The sequence below is a fragment of the Lissotriton helveticus genome, chromosome 1_1 (assembly GCF_964261635.1).
Source record: "Lissotriton helveticus chromosome 1_1, aLisHel1.1, whole genome shotgun sequence".
Lineage (NCBI taxonomy): Eukaryota > Metazoa > Chordata > Amphibia > Caudata > Salamandridae > Lissotriton > Lissotriton helveticus.
In genome coordinates this window covers 1,251,665,507-1,251,686,339 of record NC_136057.1, presented here as the reverse complement: position 1 = coordinate 1,251,686,339, position 20,833 = coordinate 1,251,665,507, and the positions used below count along the sequence as shown (strand labels likewise).

Genomic DNA, 20,833 nt, shown 5'->3' with positions numbered 1-20,833 from the left:
AGAATACTCACAAGAGAGGCAGGTTCCCTCAGATTTTCAAGCGCAAGTGTGATAAGAGTATTCATGACTAAACAAGGGAAGCCTCTCAGTCAGGGGCTTTATATTTCTTGTCAATACTCAGAAGGACTGCAGTCACCGTAGCTGTTTTTTTATTATTTTGATACCTTCTTCCCATATTTACCCCCTTCGCCGCGGGGCTAATTCCCCTGCGGCGCTGGGGGGAGGAGGGGCGCGCGCAGCGCCACGGTGCTTGTGACTAGCTCAGCTCGTCAGGCTGCACGGTGGCGCTGTGCTCATGACAAGCTGAGTTCGTCATGACCCCTCCTGTTTCTGTGGAACGCTCAGCACAGCAGGGGAATAATCCCCGTGTGTGAGCGCCGCGGTGGTCATGACGAGCTCAGCTCGTCATGAGCACAACGCCACCGTGCCTCATGACAAGCTGAGCTCGTCATGAGCACACAAGGTGATAATCAATAATAGGGACTGCCCTCACGGTCTTCCTTGACTGCTCCTTAAATCATAGTGAAAACAGTCAGACTGCTTGACTGTCATCGGAAGCTGAAATATCACAGCTGCTCTCTCCATTAAGGTGTGAAAAACACCTATATCATTCGCTGATGAATCTGCTAATTGAGGTGCGGGGGATGGTGCGAGAATAATATTTTCATCCCACTCGTTGGCAGCTGAACGTGTGTTCTGAAGTTTTCCTTCCTCCCTATCATCATCGGAGGAAGATGGATCCTGTCTTGGTGACATGCCAATATTTGAAGCTGGCTTCAATCGAGGTGTGGGAAGAGTATAGGAGGTGGAGATACTGGAGCTGGAGGTGGCGGAGGAAGTGTGGGTGTTGCTCCCGCATGTGAAGGAAAACATCTATAGTAGTCCAGCATCATAGCTTGCAAGTCTTGTACTAAGGTCACATGAAGCTGGTACATGGGTAGGACAAATATATTGCAGAGAATTCCCCATAGCGCTGATGATGAAATTATTGCTCATAATAGGCTGATTTATCCTGCTCCTCATCATCCTCATACTCTTGATACTTTACATGGAGCTGTGATGGGCTATCAGCTGGCCCGAAAGGTGCATCATCATCAGATTCTTGCAAGTCAAACAAGTTACTTGGTGGTAATGGAGATATTTTTGGTAGAAACAGGTGGACAACGGGGAGGCGGGTGGGTCAGTGAGGAATCCACAGGCAGATACTGTATCCACCAGAAAAAGCGTTACCGAAGGTAAGTAACTTGTTCTTCTGATGGATACTTCTGCCTGTGGATTCCTCACCTTATGAATAGATTCCCAAAGCCGTACCTCTCCTGGAGGAAGGTGTCCACCTGACTAGACCAAAGAATCTTGCAAAACAGAACGAGCAAAATGGCCATCCCTCCTAACCTCAGAGTCCAAGCAGTAATGCTTTGCAAAGGTGTGGAGGAAGGCCCAAGTTGCTGCTTTACAAATATCAAGAACAGGAACACCTCTAGCCAAGGCAGAAGTAGACTTAGCTCTGGTGGAATGAGCTCTGATACCTTCAGGCAGTTCTTTCTTGGCAAAGGCGTAGCAAATCTTAATGCACAAGATGATCCACCTGGAAAGCGTGCTTTTGTGCACAGCTCACAAAGAGCTGATCGTCCAGCCTCAGATTTTTTGTCAGATCCAAATAAAAGTGGACAGCTCTCTTAGGGACCAAACAATGCAGTCTTTCCTCCTCCTTGGAAGGGTAAGGGGAAGATAGAAGGTGGGCAAAGTAATGGATTGTCCCATATGAAAAGGGGTAACCTGCTTGGGAAGGAAAGCAGCCCTGGTCCTTAGAACCAACTTATCCGCATGAATGGTCAGGAACGGAGGTTTCTAACTAAGAACCTGAAGCTCACTAACCCTCCTAGCCGAGGTAATGGCAATCAAGAAAAACGTTTTAAAAGAAAGAAGCCTCAACGGGCAAGTATAAAGAGGCTCAAACGGAGAACCCATTAAAAAGTAAGAACGAGATTCAAATCCCACTGAGGCATAATGAAAAGTGTGGGAGGGAACTTATTTGTAAATAAAGACGGCTGGTCCGGCAAACATAGAAAGGCCGACAAAGCCGACAAATAGCACTTAACAGTGGCTACAGCACAACCTTGCTGTGCCAAAGAAAGTGAAAACTCTAGAATCTTAGACAAACGGACCTTCAAAGGGTCAATGTCTCTCTCTCTCCGCACCACTTTACAAATCTGGACCATCTGGAAGAGTAATCAGACTTAGTGGAGTGTCGCCTGGACGATAAAAATTAACTTTCTCTATCTCCGGCGGGAGAGAGAAGGAACTCAGGTTGCCCCGTCAATCTCCAGGCATGAAGGTGCAGGCTCCGGTAGTAGGGGTGCAGAACCTGCCCCTGCGACTGAGATAGGAGGTCTGCACTGAGAGGGAGACGGAGCGAGGGTGCGATGAGAGGTGAAGTAGATATTTGTACCACACCCTTCTTGGCCAATCCGGGGTGATCAATATGACTTGGGCCCTGTCTTGGCGAATCTTCCTCAGATCAGAACCCGAGGAATCTAGGGTATGGGAGGAAATGCGTAAAGGAGTTGCGAGCTCCAATGCAATTGAAACACGTCCCCCAACGCTCCCTGCAATGGAAACTGGAGACTACAGAACAACAGGCAGTGCGCGCTCTCGCGAGTGGCAAACAGGTCCAACCAAGGAGACCTCCACATCTGAAAGATACGATGGACCTCCTCCGGATGAAGCCGCCACTCGTGATCGGAAAGTAACGCTGACTGAGACTGTCCGGGTGTACATTCGGTACTAAAGGGGGTGATGATGGACGGAGCATCTGAACCAATCAAACACTTACACCCAGTCAAAAGATCTGGGTTTGATCCATCACCGTTCTTTAGCCCACTCTGCCACCCCAGTTCAGACATGGCTATATGCAAATCGGTCTGACCCTGTGCCTCATGGGAACAGTCCAGCCCGAACTGCCAAGCCATGCCTTCCCTGGACCGGAAACAAGCTTCCGAGGACCGATTTCTGGCATTCCAGCCGTCTTCAGCCCGGCTTGCTTGAATCCAGTGGCAAAGTGACCAAGGGACTCACGTCTGAGCATACCCTGCCACACTTATGGCGGCCAAAGCGGTACAAAAGGGGGTGGTGATGGACGGAGCATCTGAACCAATCAAACACTCACACCCAGTCAAAAGATCTGGGTTTGATCCATCACAGTTCTTTAGCCCACTCTGCCACCCCAGTTCACTGGGGGTGAGTGTTTGATTTGCTCAAACGCTCCGTCATTAATCCCCTTTTGTATCGCCGGGTGTACATTCAGCACACCAGCCAGATGATTTTCAAACACACAAATTCGATGGGCCTGAGCCTAGGACCAGAGTTGCAGAACCTCTCGGCAGAAACAATACGACCCTACCCCCTCCCTGTTTGTTGATGTACCACATCGCTGTAGTGTTGTCTGTCAGGACCTGAAACAACTGACCGCAAAGGGAAGGAAGGAAAGCCTTTAGTGCCTAACGAATAGCCCGCAATTCCACCAGGTTGATATGAAGCAACCTTTCCTCTGGAGACCAAAGACCTTTGACCTCCAGATCCCCTAGATGAGCACCCCACCCTAAAGTGGAGGCATCAGTGATCACTGTGGCCACCGGCGGAGGAGGCTGAAAGGGCTTTCCTTGAGACAGGTTGCCCTGCACACTTAACCAAGTCAGCTTCGCTGCAGCTTCTCTGGAGATTCTGATCTTCTCCCCGAGATCTCCGTTGTGCTGATACCACTGCCTGCGGAGGCACCACTGAAGTTACCTCATGTGCCAGGGTGCACGACGGACCAACAGTTTGCAGGAAGTGATCAGACCGAGCAGACGAAGGACCTTCAGGACTGGAACAACTGCTCCATCGTAAAATAAAGGAATCATTTCCTGAATGTCGAGAATCCTCTGCGGAGGAGGGTATACTCGACACACAGAAGTGTCCAGTATTGCCCCTATGAACAGGCTGCGCTGAGAAGGCACCAGGTGAGATTTGGGTACATTTATTGAGAAACCCAAGTTGAACAACAGATGAGTTGTCATCTGCAAGTGGCGCAATACCAACTCCTGAGACTCTGCTTTCAACAGCCAGTCGTCCAGGTAGGGGAAAACATGAACCCGTGACCTTCTGAGATGAGCCGATACCACCGCCATCACCTTTGTACAGACTCGAGGCGCGGCAGTGAGACCGAACAGAAGAACCGCAAACTGATAATGTTGCGATCCTACCGTGAACCTGAGATACTTCCGATGCGACCTCAGGATGGGAAGATGAAAATACGCATTGTGCAAATCGATGGACACCATCCAGTCTTCCTGTTGCAGCGCAAGAAGAACCTGAGCCAAGGTCAACATTTTGAACTTCTCCTGTCTGAGGTAAAAGTACAAACTCCTGAGGTCCAGGACCATCCTTTTTGGGGATCAGGAAATACCGGGAGTAGCAACCCTGACCCCTTTCCTGCTCTGGAACCACCTCTATCGCACATTTCTGTAGCAAGGTAAGAACCTCCTGCTGTAAAAGCAGTAAGTGGTCCTCTGAGCACCAACCCTGGCGAGGAGGGTAAGGCGGTGGATAATCCAAAAAGGGCATGGCGTACCCATTCTCTACAAGATTCAAGACCCAACGATCTGACGTGATCAGTCTCCAATCTTGTAGAAAGAGGGACACCAGACCTCCAACATGTTCTAAGATGGGGATCTAGAACTGCTTTCCTGTAGTACCAACGGTGGCGGGAGAGGAAGTAGAGGAGGAAGAGGAGGATTGTTGTCGGGCGGCTCCCCTGAGGCCTCTTTTATTCTTCCCTTTGTACGACTTGTACAATGGATTCTGCTGTTGGTGGCACTGTTGAGATTGCTGGCGGCCACAAAAGGAAACAGATCTCCCAAAACCACAATACTGCTTGTAGCCGTATACTCTGGACTATACTTGGAGGCCCAGAGACCTTGCAGTAGCCCTGCTGTCTTTAAAACGCTTCAAGGCTGAGTCCGCCTTTGAACCAAAGAGTTTTGACCCATCAAAGGGCAAATCAAGCAGAGTCGCGTGAACATCAGGTGAGAAACCAGACGACCGAAGCCAAGCCTGTCTCCTTGCCACCACAGAGGACCCAATCACACGAGCCACAGAATCAGCAGTGTCCAGACCCGATTGAATCACCTGACGGGCAGCAGCCTGAGAATCAGAAAGGACCTCCAAGAAATTATTCTAATCCTCCTCAGGCAACTTCGGAGCTAACTGCATGACTGAGTCCATCAAAGCATGGATATACTTTCCAAGAAGTCAGGTCGCATTAGTGGATTTAAGAGCCATGCTTGCAGAAGAGAACACCTTTGCCGCCTTCTCCATTTTTTTAGAATCCCTATCTCCAAGAATGGTAGGGAAAGAACTAGAAGATTGCTTCGCACAAGAATAACCAAACTTTCCGGTGTAGGATGTGAAGAAAAAAAATGCTGGATCCCCAGGAGCAGGCCTGTATCTTCCAGAGATAGAACAAGAAACCACAGGAGCAGACAAAGGCTTCAGCTCCACCTCCATTATTGCCTCCGTCAAAGCCTCTGTAAAGGGAAGGAACGGTTCAGAACCTGAAGAAGCTGTATTAAGAACGTCCGTAAGGATATTAGATTTCACCTCAGCTGAGGGAAACTGCAGACCAAGCAAATCAGCCGCCTTCCTTATGACCACATGATAAGGAGCAAAATCTTGCACAACCCCAGCCTTCGCAGATGGGAGATCATACTCAGGAGAAGTATCCAAGCCACTGGCCTCATGTAGGCCCTCAAACTCATCCATAGACTCAACAATTTCTCCTTCCTCCTGATCCTGTGCATACTCCTCCTCTTCAAGAAGCCTTTGTGCCTCTCTCCTAGAGCGTTGTTTAGGAATCGGCGGCGGCGGCGTCACATACGGCGCCAGTTAAGTCATCAACGGCGTCGACAGAGGAGCCTCAGCTTCTAATCTCGACGTCGATCAAACTCGAGGCGGCGCCGACTCAACAGCCGAAGGAGTCAGATGAGCCGGAGAGGAAGGCCTCAGCGCCGGGAAATGCCAAGCTGGAGGCGACGGCAAGAATGGCATAAAGGGTGCTTGAGGATAGATTTGAGGAACACCCAAATTAAAGGCTAAAGGACCCACAGGGCCCGAAGGCGCACCGGAAGGAGCAGAGGCCCTGGCAACATGTCAAACCAAACATGGCACTAAGAAAATGCGAAGAGTCTGACCCAGGAGCAGGAAAAGCAGGATATGGATCCGTACCGTCCTGAGATCGAACTGGAGGCTGCGGAGCCGGGGACATCGCCCGTACAGGTGAAGCCACCTGACCTGGTGACAACTCCCTAAGCAACGGAGACATCGCAGGAGCCGGAGAGCCTTCATGCATCGAAGAACCATCGAAGAGCATTTCGCAGCCAGCGACCCCAGAACCGGAGATGGAACCGGCGTCACCCGAGGAGATGGAGATGGAGAAACAAAGTACTTTCTGCGAAGTCGCTCAGCAAGAATCGGCTACCTCGACCTCGAAGCCCTGGACTTCGAAGAATGGCGCTGAGAGCCATGTCTCCTCTTAGACTTCTTATGCTTTCTTGACTTCGACGTATGGGACGATGATGAATTCGCCCTCTTTTGACCCCTCTTCTCCTTTTTGGCGGCTTTGGCCATAAACAGTTTAGCTTCACGCTCTTTAATGGCCTTAGGATTCATTTTCCTGCAGCTTCGGCATTCTTCGACGTCGTGGTCCGACGATAAACACCAGAGGCAATCTTCATGCGGGTCCGTAATCAACATATGCGCGACACACTCTCTGCAGGGTTTTAACCCAGTCTTCCTAGAAGTAGCCATCAGGAATCAACAAGGATACAAAGTTTTCATCAAGAAAATGGAGAGCCCCTACAAAAACCGTTACGCGTCGACGGCGCTGAAGAAAGGGAACCGACGCCGACGAGGTCCTTTTGTGGCTCTGATGACGTCATGCGGTGTCGCGAGCGGAGCCATGCTATTGTGACGTCAACGTTGGAAAGCTAGGAAAGAATTTCCGCCGAATGCTGGCGCAGGGGGTATTCATAAGGTGAGGAATCATAAGATGAGGAATCCACAGGCAGAAGTATCCATCAGAAACTCTCTTTTGTGAGGTGCATCTTTTTAAAAGCTTTGTTATGGTCTCTGGTGACTCTTGAGACTTTGCCCTCTTCTTTGACTTCATGAAAGGTGTGGGAGCTGCACTATCTTCCTCCTCAGAGACAACATGAGTCTCAGGAAGACAGTCACCCAGGCTCTCATCAGCAGCAGACTCGACTACAGCAAAGCACTATCTGCCGGCGTCACCCAGAAACTTCTCCAAAGACTCCAGAATGTCCAAAACACTGCTGTAAGACTAATCCTCATCATTCCCCATCGCAGCCACATCACTCAACACCTCCGCAACCTCCACTGGCTCCCAGTCGACAGAAGAATAACCTTCAAATTCCCCAACCACGCATACAAGGCCCTTCACAACGTGTGACCCATATACCTGAATCACCACCTCACATTCCAAATACCCAGCAGACACCTCCACTCTGCCCACCTTTCCCTGGCAACCGTAGGAATGTCCTTCTCCTACCATGCCTCCAAGACATGGAACACCCTGCCCAAGTAACTCAGGAAATCACCCTCTCTGACATAAGACCTGGCTCTTTGGATGAACTCAGCACTTAGTCTGATAAGCTGTGCCCCCCCCCCCCCCCACACACACACACACACAGCGCCTTGATATCCTCACGGGTGAGTAGCTACGCTTTACAAACTCTGATTGATTGAAGTTTCTGTACCCATAATAATAACCTCCCCTCTCTATCCTTTAGGGTTTTAATTGAAAAGGTTCTACAAAATCTGCAGTCATTCACCTTATGGTGCGGATATAAGCAATAACTACAATCGTTATGAGGATCCTCAGCATGGAATCTCTTCTTACCACAAGAACCAATAATCTGAAGAGTCCTTTTATAGAAGATTCCAACATGGTATCAGAAGAAAAAAAACTGAAGAAACTAAGCAGAGCTCAGGGAGACCCCCTTACACACGACATGCAGTAGAAAATCTGAGGGACTCTGCCTCTCTTGGAAGTGTTCTAAAGAGTGCTCTTGTCTGATTTATGGTTGAAGTTTGGTTCATTTTTACAAAAAGGATATAGATAAGACTATTGCAGTGACTATTCATTGCATTGTAGCCTGTGGTTATGTCATTTGCTGCTTTATAAAGATACAGTGGGATTCCAACTTTGACAACGGGGATGATTCAAGCATGTGAATCTATAAGAGATTCAATACTGGAGAAACTGTCCTCCGTGTATCGCCCCCAAAGCAACGGCATTGTTGAGAGAGTCACAAAGATCCGTTGAAAAATAAAATAAGCACAATTTGCATCAGCCTTAAGAAATTGCTCCACGGTCTGCCCCTAGCATGGTTTGCGCTGAGAAACACAACCAGCAGCGATCACCACCTCACACCACACAGATCGAGGCTCGTAGCTTGATTGGGATGCCCATCCTAAAAACTCAGATCAAATTAAGCTCTGAGGCTAGCTCTCAAGCATCAGGGGACGAATTACATGTATATCCCCTGAATTAACCAATCCCGCCAGTTTCCTTTCTAAGCAGGTCCACCACCGAATCTCCAAGTGCACAACCGCCAAGCTACCATACCAAGCCCCTCAACCTGGACAAGCAGTCCACATTCACAATTTTGTAAGGAAGTGGAAACAAGCCAGGTTTGAAGGGCCCTAACGAGTAGTCTTCACAACACCAACCACGCACAAGGTAGAAGGAAAAAATGCATGGGTCCATCTCTCTGACATGCCGCTGAAACCTTCCACTGCAAACCCCAAACCCCCCACCCCCCCAAGAACTGTGCCGTGAACATTTTATCCTGAACAGTCAAAACCAAGAAACCCCCCCATCACCAGAGGACTGCAGACATCTCCCCTTGATTTATCACAAGACCTGCAATATTCACTAAGTTATGCATTGTTGTATATTTGTATACCCTCTGTTTGCTATGGGTGTTGCCGCATCCATTCATCACCACAGAACTGCCTCGTCTAATGGAGTCCACCCCAAAGCCATCATCGTGCTTGCGTGGGGACCTCTCCCATACCATTTAAAATGACACCAAACCCAACATTAGCATTCACACGTACTACACAGCGCACTCTTACACAATACATGGTAACAGCATATGACTGCCGTGGGCTCCAAGACATCAGCCGGGTCATTTTACGTCTGTTCGCAGTAGGCACAGACAGGCTTTACTTGTCCCCAGAGGTAGCCCCCGAAAAAGCGAAATACCTTCTTCACCTCTAACTATGTAGGATTAGGGCTAAAATACAACCCAACAGAGTAGTAACCCATTGAGTAGTAGAGCATCTGACCAGATACAAGACCAATCCCACAGCAGTGTATCTTTTCACCAAGCCTAGCGACATTCATACGCAACTAGATTGGACGCGTAGGAGGGGCACCGTAGGAGAGGATACTGTTTGGCCATGAGACTTTCCAGAGAAGAGATTCTTGGAGGTAGCAAAATCACGACATCAATGCACAAACACGTCCACTCCCGCTTCCATCTGTGGTCCCAGGGTGGCCTCTAGCATATCAAGGGCTGTCTTCTTAAATAACAAATACACCTCAATTATGGAGTTCCAGTTTAGGGCCATGCACCTCGCTGATGCAAAGGGAAATAAGTCTTGTAGGAAAAGGCTGAACAACAGCATAGATAACCCATATCAGGAAATCTGGGATACTGAGGTGAATAGATATAAGTGGTTAGAAGGGAAAGGACAATCCTAATTGTACAGAAACTCTCACTTTATTTCTTGTGTCTCAGGGGTAAAGGAACCGTTCCACTGGGAACAAATGAAAACTGTGGCACAATACTGTACAATCCGGACATGCAATGGGGCACCTCCACACTGATTGATATGTATTGACAATGCAGCAAATTTGCCTACTCTCAGCTCATACACGGATGGCGTGTCCACTGCTCTCTCGTCACTATACACACCCCGACCATGGTCATTTCCAAAGAAGATCTGTCAGAGTTGCACCAACACCCGCTAAAGAAGAAAACTACTCAGGCTTGAGAAAAAAGAATAGCTGATTATTTTGGCTAGGCTCAGTACAAGGACATTCCGGAACAATTTAGACTGTTTTCTAACACATAATTAAACGCGGGAGGGGCCATACCCTTCTTCACCATACAGACGAAAGTGAACGCCCATTGGTTACAAATAACCAGGTGGGAGATGTTCAAAATGATGATGAACAGCACTGAGCTCAAACTAATGCGATGAAAGAAAAAACGAGAGCCATCCGTCTCATGGTAACGCAACATCAATATGTGTTGGAGTTAATGACCGCAATTAAGGAAGAGGTGTGAGCCAAGATCAGTGCGTCCTGCTGCACATTTATCCCAGACAATGACATGGGCAACAGGACTTTTACTTTTGCCATCCAAGCATTGCACCATTTACAAAGAGACACGCATGAGGACGGAGGCAACTGAGCAGAAGTGGTTTTCGCACTGGCTCTCCTGGCACCCTCAGTGGTTGACCGGTCTGTTCACGTCACTGTTGCCCATTTTCATATTTCTATTGTTTTTTGACTGGTTTTCTGCAAGTGGAGGGTTCTTGCTGTAAAAACACAGTCCTCAAATTGAGTAGAATGCAAGTAACTAGGAAAATAGTACTATTCAAAACTGAAGAACAAGCAGTCCCCAATAATGTGATTGTCATGAGGTATGAATTAGATAACGTAGTTGAAAATTCAACTAGGGGGGGAAAGTTAATATTGGTAGAATCCATGCCATTGTTTATAATGATACATTCGCACATAAGAACGAAATCGCATCACTATTTCCAAACTCGCCAGTCATGAACTCTCCATCAACCGATACTCAGAAATACTTGGTCAGGCAGGCTCTGCAACCTAGGCCTGAGCTTACTGATTTAAAGGTCACAGGTGGGGTGTCACGTAGCCGGCAGACAAAAACGCGAACAGTAAACTCAGGTCAATCCCCCAGCTAAGTGCAGAGAAAACACAATGGTCCAGGGAGATTGGCCCCAATAAACCAAACATGGCCAGAGAGGTGCACGCATTCCCAAAAACAACGAAGTCAGATGCCACATGAAGTTAGGAAAACATAGCCAACCAGGACACAGCACACACAGTACACATAGTGATCACGCGCCCCTCATGCCAGACATCTGGACACCTTACACTCTGGCCCCCATTGTGTCCACGAACGGACAAGGTCCACCTGCACTTGTTATCAGGGGCCTTTATTTCTCACCCCACAGACAAGGCCTGCATTCTTTTACCAAAAAAGAATTGACCCTAGTACTTTATGATACCCAAAGGAATGTATAAAACCTTGTTCATATTGACTGTGCTATGAGACAGTCCTTAGACCCACTCCTGTAACTGTGCTCCAAGCCGAAGTGTTTAATTAAGCCAACTGTTCGGTCTTGCCAAACACCTCTTGTCTTTTGCTTTTTCAAGGTAAATTTATATTCGAGCAACACTCGCCAATAGATATACTTTACTTTACTTTACTTTAAACCATTTTATAACGCGCTCCATTACTGGGGAGTATCCTGCCAACATCCTTACTCACCCTGTCCTTCACAGTCTTGGAAGGAAAAGTCTTACATATATATCGCAGTACAAAGATTTAAGAGTAGTATAAAGGCCATAAATGCACTTTTCATGTGGACAATCAGTATAAATAATTTTCTGTCCACAGGTATAACAAGATTTGTATAGAGACTGTTTGTCTCTGTACGTCATGATGACAGCTGGTGACAGAGAAAAAAAGAGTTTCCCAGGACCAGAACAAAGATTTTACCCTAAAAAGTACTCCTAGTACTCTGAAAGCTTAAGATAGGGTTGGTTCAGTCCCAGGGTAGACCAGAAAAAGGAACCAGATAAGGTAATTGAGAGGATAGGGCAGAGCTCTGCTTGGGGACTCATTCAAACTAGCTGTGTGGTAGAAATATGAGCTATAATGGCTTCTAAGGGGAGTAGGAGAGCTAGGACTTCCACCTCACTGACTGAAGCTCAGGTTGCTGCAAATGAGATGGATATGCTACTAAACAAGAACTGTTGTGGAAGACTCTGTCCATTTTAACCCAGTTTACTGCAATTTTAGATTACCAGCGATTTGCAGCTTGTAGACGGGGAATCATTCAAGCAGGTGAATATATGAAAGATCCAATGCCGGAGAAATGTTCTCCACTGATGTCCAATGTTGTACATGGATTAGATGATTCTTGCTGTCCAATATGCTGAATTCACTGTCACAACCAAATATATATAATAAACACCTACAGCAGATTTAAAAAAAATCCAGATTGGATTCTTTTCAATGTGAGATTTTCAACTTAAAATTACCCTTTTTCTGGAGATATAGCTGAAGGCAGATATCCAGGATATCTTTATGTGCGTACTTTAAAATTACATTTGTTAAAAAATGCAATTATTTTATATTTTTTATGGTGAAAAGAGTCCAAAACTTTCTTAGCGTGCTTTGCAAACTGTGAGCGAAACCAAATAGACTTACCAGATTTGTCTTTTTTAGATGCTATCTGATTAACAACATAAAGGTTAAGGAGATCAAGACTAATTGCAGAATTTCTGGATGGGGAAAGAGAAACTTCCAAAAGCTTCATCTTGGATATTAGCTTCCTTTTTTCAAAAAATTCCTGCAAAAAAATAGAATAGTAATCTAGATGTGCAACATCCTTCTGAGACAATTACATATAAAACTAAGAGGCAAGTCCTTTATTGCCTGTTAATTTGCAAGGTATATTTTTTGTAACAGTGCATGCTAAAACGTCTTGAGACAATTAAAATTACACTGAGATGAACAGAAAGCATTTAAATAGATCTGATCTTGTAACTAATGTTATCAATTTTCAAGTTTGACATGGCTAGTTCAAGCAACCTACAAGCTAACAGAATTTCATTCATTTTTTAATTAACAAAAAAGTCACAATGTCACAAGCGAACACTGAATATTACTGAACACATTTCAACAACCTTTTGTAATAGAAGAATGTAAGAAAATAAAGGTAATGAAGCTAACAGGAAGCATCAAAAGGCTAAAAGATGGTAAACTGATCCTTTAAGGGAGCCTGCAGCACCACTGTCTACTCAAACCGTGCAGTGGAAAGTACTTCAGGTCTCTTCTACATCTTCATTACTAAAGATACCTGATCACAGTGGAAACCCTTCTTACAACGGCACATTTGTGACTTCCTAAACATTTATAGGAAAGACAGGTGATGTTTTGTCAGTGTGAGACCACGTTTGGCTACATACAGAAATCTTTGGCTTTCAGGGAGAACTCTGGTCATTGATCCTTCTAGAACATACCATAAGAAGTACAAACACGGCTTTGAGGTAGCCTCTTTCATACCTTACTTCATGTCTTTTAAAGGTCTGCCGTTGCTTGGGGGGCTGCCTTTCAAAATTGTGGCATTTCATTGTTTGTTACAATGGACAATTTATATTCCCATTAGGGTTTGGTGTGCATGGGGGGCGTGGCCTGACGCAGCTGTAGGAGGAAGCCGTCCTCGGAGCTCCTCTGTGGCCTCCCTCCGTTGCAATCGATCCTGCTGTACTAAAGGGTGCCCCTAATAGCCCATCCCGCATGGGAATGTCAAAATCAAATCAAATCAAATTTGGTGCATGTAAAAATCACCATAAAAGCACAATATTCATACAGCGACAATTCACATAAAAAATCACAAATCATAAAATATAGGAAATAGTAAAACATTATTTAATTTGAGAAATTCTATCATAGGAAGCAAATTGCTATAAAAACCAATATATAAAAATCATTTTAAAACTTTGACTAATTGTTGTTTTGTATTGATAAAGCCTAGATTATATCGTTTTCATTCTCATATAATAATGCTTCCAGATGGGAATAATCTTCTCTTTTTCTAATTGCGCATTGAATGTATCTAATGACAGAGATAATAATTTTTACATTTCCCAGATTACAAATAAATCTATAAGCATGGTTATGATTAAAAAGTCTATTTGATAAGAATAAAGGTTTTAAAAACACTTTCGGTATATCCATATAAAATTTTTAAAAAAGGATAGAGTGCGTAGTTGTTTGTGCAGATCTTCCATCACATGGGCATTTAGGTAGGTTGTTATTCCATGGTTTCCTCTTTGGAAATACTACTAAAAAATGTAATGTATCAAACCTTAACCTTGTTAAAAAAAATCTGTGCTGTATATTTTTTATCAATGTTAAGTATACAGGTAAACCAGACACAGTCATCCGATCGTGATAGGACACAAGACTTCCTTTTAAAATGTCAACTCTATCTCTGTGGTTTTCTGCGAATTTTAGGTAACTTGTCTTCAAATCTCTTTTACTAAAAACTTGGATATTTAGGGGGTTCTTATAATCAAAATCAAATTTGCAGAAAAGTAATAGGTTTGAGATATGCTCCAGCCATGGGATTTTCCTATTTCTATCAAGTTTCAGACAATCCATTATAATTTCTTTCGAGAAGTTAGGTTCATCCTTGGACCATATCCTTTGACACAAGAGCAAGCCCGCTAAATGTATTGTATCGCTTAAAAATGGGGCCAATATCTCTTTGTGTACTATATGATTTGCCGTGCCTTGGGGGACTGCCAACAGTCTTTTGAAAAAAATTGTTTTTTAAGGTTTGTAATGTGGTAAAAGATGTTCTCCCCCAAATTGCGGCCCCATAGCAAACACCAGTAATACACTTACGATAAAGGGCTAATATTTCTTTTATGGGCTTGTTACCTAGTTTAGTAGCAAATCTAAACATACTTTCTGTTACTTTTAAAAATGTCATGCTATTTAACTTTATTTGCATATTCCATTTGCCTGTATTACTGAAAAGCATACCTAAGTAGGAAAAAGTAGAGACTCTATTTGTGACAACTCCGTCGACTTGGTGTTGTTTGATCTTGGATCTATTTTTGCCACAAGTCATCACAAAAGTTTTTTTTTTAATTTAACTGTAAACTTTTCTCAGTCATGAATTTAACGAAGTTGTCAATTAAAAGTTGCAGCCCTTTTGATGTCCTAGAAATTAGGACAGCATCATCCGCATATAAAAGGACTGGTATCGGGCGTGTACCCACTTTTTGTGAATCTGCTGGTAATGATTATAAAAAAGAGTCTACATTATTAATATAAAGGGAGAATAGAAAAGGCACTAAGAAACAACCTTGTCTTATGCCACGTAAAACTCTAAAAGCTGATGTACATTCTCCCTTTTTCCCATAATGTACCCTAGCAATTAAAAAATTATAGCTTTGGGACAGGTAATTGATGATTTCTATGGGTGCGCCATGATCCTTTAGAGTTTGCCATAACGTTTGGTGGTTAACCAAATCAAAAGCGCTAGTTAAATCTACAAAGCACAGATGTAGCACCCGTTCCTTTGCTAGGGTGTATTTTCCTATTAGTAAATCTAAATTCAGGCATTGTTCAACTGTACCAATACCTCTTCTGAAGCCATACTGGGCATCTGATAAAATATTACATTCTGTTGCCCATTTTTCGAGACTTTCTAACATAATACGACCCATCACTTTAAAAGAGATATTGGTTGGTAACAATTTGCCATTCCCCTGTCCCCTTTTTTAAAAATAGGTACGATGATGCTCTCTATCCATGTTGCAGGCAAGACACATTTTAGGGTTGCATTAAAGGTGTTCTTTAAAATAGGAATCCAGAAGGCCATATTAGACAATGCAGTTTTTATCTCTTCCTTGGTTATTAATGCCATTCCAGCCGGTTCTATAACTATAAAATTATCTACATTGACATTTGCACTTTTTATATTCTCTGGGTTAAACATATGCCCGAAATGTGATACCCAGGCTTCCGGGGAAATAACTGTATCGATATTTGATACAGTATTCTCATTAAAAAAGGGTGATTTACAGTTTTCCAAAACAGCACTTGGTCATTCATGACTGCTGCTTGGGTTAACATTTCCCACGCCCCTTCAAGTATCTCTATTTTTAGGTTTTGCCTGGCGAAAAGATGCGCTCTGCGCATCTTTTTCGCGCAGGCGAAAACCTGATGAGAACTGTAGTGTGGCTTGGGTCGGCCCTCGTCATTCATTGGCTGGCTCCATAAATGGAGCCTAGCCATTGGACGAGGGGCCTGTCCGTCAATGCCGGACCAGATTCGGGGGCGTTCCCGAGATTCTTTGGCTTTTGCCGACGTCACGCGACGTCAGCCGAAAGCCGGGAACGCCCCCGAATCTGGTCCGGCATTAGAAACACCGAAAGAAGATGTCCGGCCCGCCGCCTGGTTGTGGGCGGGGCCGGGAGGATGTGGTTTCGCTTCCCCCTTCCTTGGGGAAGCCATTTCCTGCCTTGCCGGTCTCCCGTGTTGTGAGGGAGACCGGAGATGCTGCCCGAAGCGAGATCCGGCCCGAAGGAAGCAGCCGTGTGCCTCGCATTAGAAACACCGGAAGAAGATGTCCGGCCCGCCGCCTGGTTGTGGGCGGGGCCGGGAGGACGTGGTTTCGCTTCCCCCTTCCTTGGGGAAGCCATTTCCTGCCTTGCCGGTCTCCCGTGTTGTGAGGGAGACCGGAGATGCTGCCCGCAGCGAGATCCGGCCCGAAGGAAGCAGCCGTGTGCCTCCAGCCAGGGCCGCGCTGGGATTGGCCCAGCCGGCCGAGCCTCCGCTAGCTGGGTGTCCCTTTAACTGTTTGAGGTACCGTAAAGTTTCTGGTTAGGGGGGTTGCCTTTATCGGTGTCAGTTGACCCTGGCAGAGGCATAACTCATTTGTAATAAACTATTCACCGGCACGCTTGTTTTTCAGTTTAGGAAAGACAAAAGGCTATGTGGACCTAGTGGCAGCAGGTGCTTTAACCCACGGAGCTATCTCCTGGCCTTAATCTCATCGAGGCCTAACCCTGAGACGAGCACGGGTCTCGGTACTGCGCCGCATCGCTATCAGAGGTGTCACCTGGGCAGGGCGCAGTGTGAGGCTGACACCTCGCACCACAGGCCTCTATCAGCCCGATAAGGACCTGAAAGGGATCAAAGGCAGACCCGCTTATCCCACACAGCTCCTTATCTGGCCGTCAGGGGCCGTGGTATCTAGGCGCAGATGAGCATTTTAAAACCACATAATTTGTTGAATGATTTGATAAAGCGCTTAGCCTAGGTATACACACTGGCCAGTTGGCATACTCGGGCGTTGTCGCTTTTACACCATGGTCCACCATTTGGCTGCTTTCAGCGGAGTAACCCAAATCCAGACAGGCTGGTGTTTCTCAACAGCTGGGATGGCTGGGAAAGAGTCAGTCACACGCCATCTGCTCATCAGGCGCCCCCTAGCAGTCTGCTAGAAGCAACCCGACCTAGTCACAGCCCTGCCAGGCGTTTTCAAGGATGCGACCCTGATATGTGACTAACGAGTTCCCAGCCCCACTGGCCTTTTAGTGGCCGCCGGCGATCATGGCATGTAAAGGGCGGCTCTGGCCCAGCTCTACTCTCTCTCCGAAGCAGAGTGGATCAGTGTTTACAGCGCATCAATCGAATGAACACTAAGTAAGGCATCCTCAGACACCACAACATACAGCAGCATGGAAACATATGGCGCCTACAATTTCCCCTTCTTTCCCGTTTTTCTGTAGTGCTGCACACCTACGTTTCTTACTACTATTAGCTCTGGTGAATGTTGGCTCCGGGCTCTGTAGATTGCTTCGTGGTGACAGTTGTTAAATGCCAACGTGTGCCATTAAATGACAAATACCATACGTTTTAAATTGGCATTTTTTCATTATAATTGTGGGTATAGAGATGCCTAGATTTGGTTTATAGTGTGTGTGTGGGCGCGCGCTCGTGTGAGAGAGCAGGGTTCCGAGGGAATGGGGAAGTGTGAAAGGCTATATATTACATAATATAGTATATATTACATAAAAAGATGTGAAAGGGTATATATTACATACAAAGATGCGCTCAGGTGGAAGGGTGTGTGAGTGAGCTTGAATAAAATGAAAAAAAAGTGAGTTTGTGAGAAAGTGTGTAAGCGGGACAGAGGAAAGCGTGACAGTGAATGTAAAGGATGAAATGTGCGCGAGAGGAAGAAAGATTAAACCATGAGAGAAAACGCCCTGACAGCAAGAGAATCGGCAGCATCAGCGTGTATATGTGTGGGTCACCCTGGAGAAGAATAACATGCTAACCTAACTCTGAAGATGTTTTATATTATGTTCCGAAAATGTAATTTTTCTTTCTAATTCTGCCATTGGTTGAAATCGCAAATGCATTAAAATGAGGCTAACCCTGAAGATGATGCCAATAATTTTAATTGAGGACACTATTTATGCGGATTAAGAGGTTGGAAACCATTGCTTGTACGATAATAAAACAGTGTAATTCACATATAAATATATTTTACATGGTTGTCTGGCTGTAGAACAGAGTTCGAGTCTCGGCAGGGACGCTCAACAGCCTGTGATTCTGAGCAAATCACTTAATCTGCCTGTGCATAACAAAATTAGTGTGTACGTGTGTAAAGCAACTGGTGATTATTTTTTTATTTATTTATGCAATTTTATATAGCGCGGACTTTCGTAGGCAATGTTCTTCACTTAAGCTATAGTTCGTGTCACGCTTGCTACGTGACTGGGAACCTGGGCGGACAAACTGGGTTCTGGAGGAGTGGGTAGGAGGGTGGTCAGAGGGGCTGGTCACGTGAGAGTGGGTGGGAGGGTGGGCTGAGGGCTTGCCACAATCCGAAGGGCCAGGGACAACAAACATGTAGGCAAGGGAGTGGCATTGAGGAACATCTGGCAGCGCGGAGGGTTGAGGCCCAGCGACTCCCAAAACAGATAAGGTTCTTGCGGGTACGATCCGGTGAGGTAGGAAGAGGAAGAGCAGGAGGAGGCGAGGCGGAGGGGCTGGCACGGTGTCATGTCAGCAGTCGTCTGAGTCTCCTAACCTTGGAATTCCCTGGAAATGGCACGACTTTCTTGCCCGAAGAAGTGTGTGTGGGGGGGGGGGCGGGGGGGAGGTTCTTGTTTCTAAATAGAGGCCAAGGATTGAATGGTCTGGATATACTCATATTTGCCCCTCGTGCTCATAACTTGGAGGCAACTAGGGCAAACCCAGCGCGCAGGAAGAGTGCGTGTACCAAGACTGAATAAAAAAAAAAGGGTGGGGGTGTTCGTCTCTTTCCCCATCCCATAAACACCTCCAAAGCAGGATCCGCAGGACACTGGAAATGTCCGCCCCCATAGACCGTAAAGACTACGAACGTCTGTCGGGGACCTATGGGTGGTTCTTCTCGAGGCCCTGTGACTGTCTGCAAGAAGCCCCCTGTCTAATACTATTGTTAAATGATGTCCAGACGAGTTGTCAAACTTCAATGCTACTGGTGACACCGCCGGTTTGTGTGCGCCTACACGTCTGTGTGAGCTCCTGCCCGGTGACTGCTCGTGTATGACCATGTCCATGTGTGTTTGTTGTGACTGCTCTGACTATCTTCGTTGATGGGAACAGGAAGCGTAAGGGATTTATCCCCTCCCCCCCTAGATTTTGGAGTGGAGGGGACACGCGGTAGAAGTTTAGGTCGACAGAAAAACTGCGCACTTCCACTGTTGACATCCGCATGGGATGACTACCCTGCTGCTTTCGACCTGCTGACCGGCCTAAGGCTTCAGACAGGGTCGGATTTATTCTCTGGGGCCCGAGGACAAATTCCCGAGGTCAGATGTAGGTGTTGTTTGTCAGGTCTGGGGCAGGGTCCCCATTTAGCACATTGTCATTCTCCATAGAATGCGTCTCCTTCTATCCTGGGCCAAGGGCCCAGCATGGAGGACTCTGCCCTGCTTCTGTGTAGGAGTTCACATCCTCCTGGCAAAGGGAGGTGCTGGGGGCTATTGGAGTTCCTCTTTCATAAGGTGATGCATCTTTTTCATGCAACTCACCTCAAATACAGACATACATGGGAAAGCAAACCTGCTCCATACCTGTTTGACACTTAATGGAACTGCTTTGCTTTGTCAACAAATGCCCCGAGCAACGTGTTTGTGACAGTGAGTGCAGAGTGACAGTGAGTGCAGAGTGACAGTGAGTGCAGAGTGACAGTGAGTGCGAGAGTGACAGTGAGTGCGAGAGTGACAGTGAGTGCGAGAGTGACAGTGAGTGCGAGAGTGACAGTGAGTGCGAGAGTGACAGTGAGTGCGAGAGTGACAGTGAGTGCGAGAGTGACAGTGAGTGCGAGAGCGACAGTGTGTGCAGAGTGCGTGCAAGAGTGACAGTGTGTGCAAGAGTGAGTGAGTGCAATGACAGTGCAGAGTGAGTGCAGAGTGAGTGCAGAGTGAGTGTGAGTGCCTGTGAGTGCGAGAGCGACAGTGAGTGCAGAGTGAGTGCGAGAGCGACAGTGAGTGCAGAGTGAGTGCGAGAGCGACAGTGAGTGCAGAGTGAGTGCAGAGTGACAGTGAGTGCAGAGTGACAGTGAGTGCAGAGTGACAGTGAGTGCAGAGTGACAGTGAGTGTAGACTGACTGCAGAGTGACAGTGAGTGCAGACTGACTGCAGAGTGACAGTGAGTGCAGACTGACTGCAGAGTGACAGTGACTGCAGAGTGACTGCAGAGTGACAGTGACTGCAGAGTGACAGTGACTGCAGTGTGTGAGTGTGCAGGGTGCACATTGTGTGAGTTTGCAGGGTGAGCAGTGTGTGAATGTGTAGGGGAAGTGTGTGAGTGTGCAGGAAACAAACACTCAAACTAAGTCCACCACACACTACTGCATCTACTAG

At 46.4% G+C, this 20,833-nt stretch overlaps 1 protein-coding gene across 5 annotated transcripts in view; it reads right to left on the bottom strand.

The window, feature by feature from the left end:
• Window positions 1-20,833, bottom strand: part of REDIC1 (regulator of DNA class I crossover intermediates 1) — an 805,769-nt gene that overhangs the window by 694,181 nt on the left and 90,755 nt on the right. For all 5 annotated transcript variants that reach the window (XM_078680043.1, XM_078680023.1, XM_078680053.1 and 2 more), the window contains exon 3: window positions 12,597-12,738. In XM_078680043.1, the coding sequence (XP_078536169.1) occupies window positions 12,597-12,738 (142 nt within the window). The remainder of the gene's footprint in view (window positions 1-12,596; window positions 12,739-20,833) is intronic.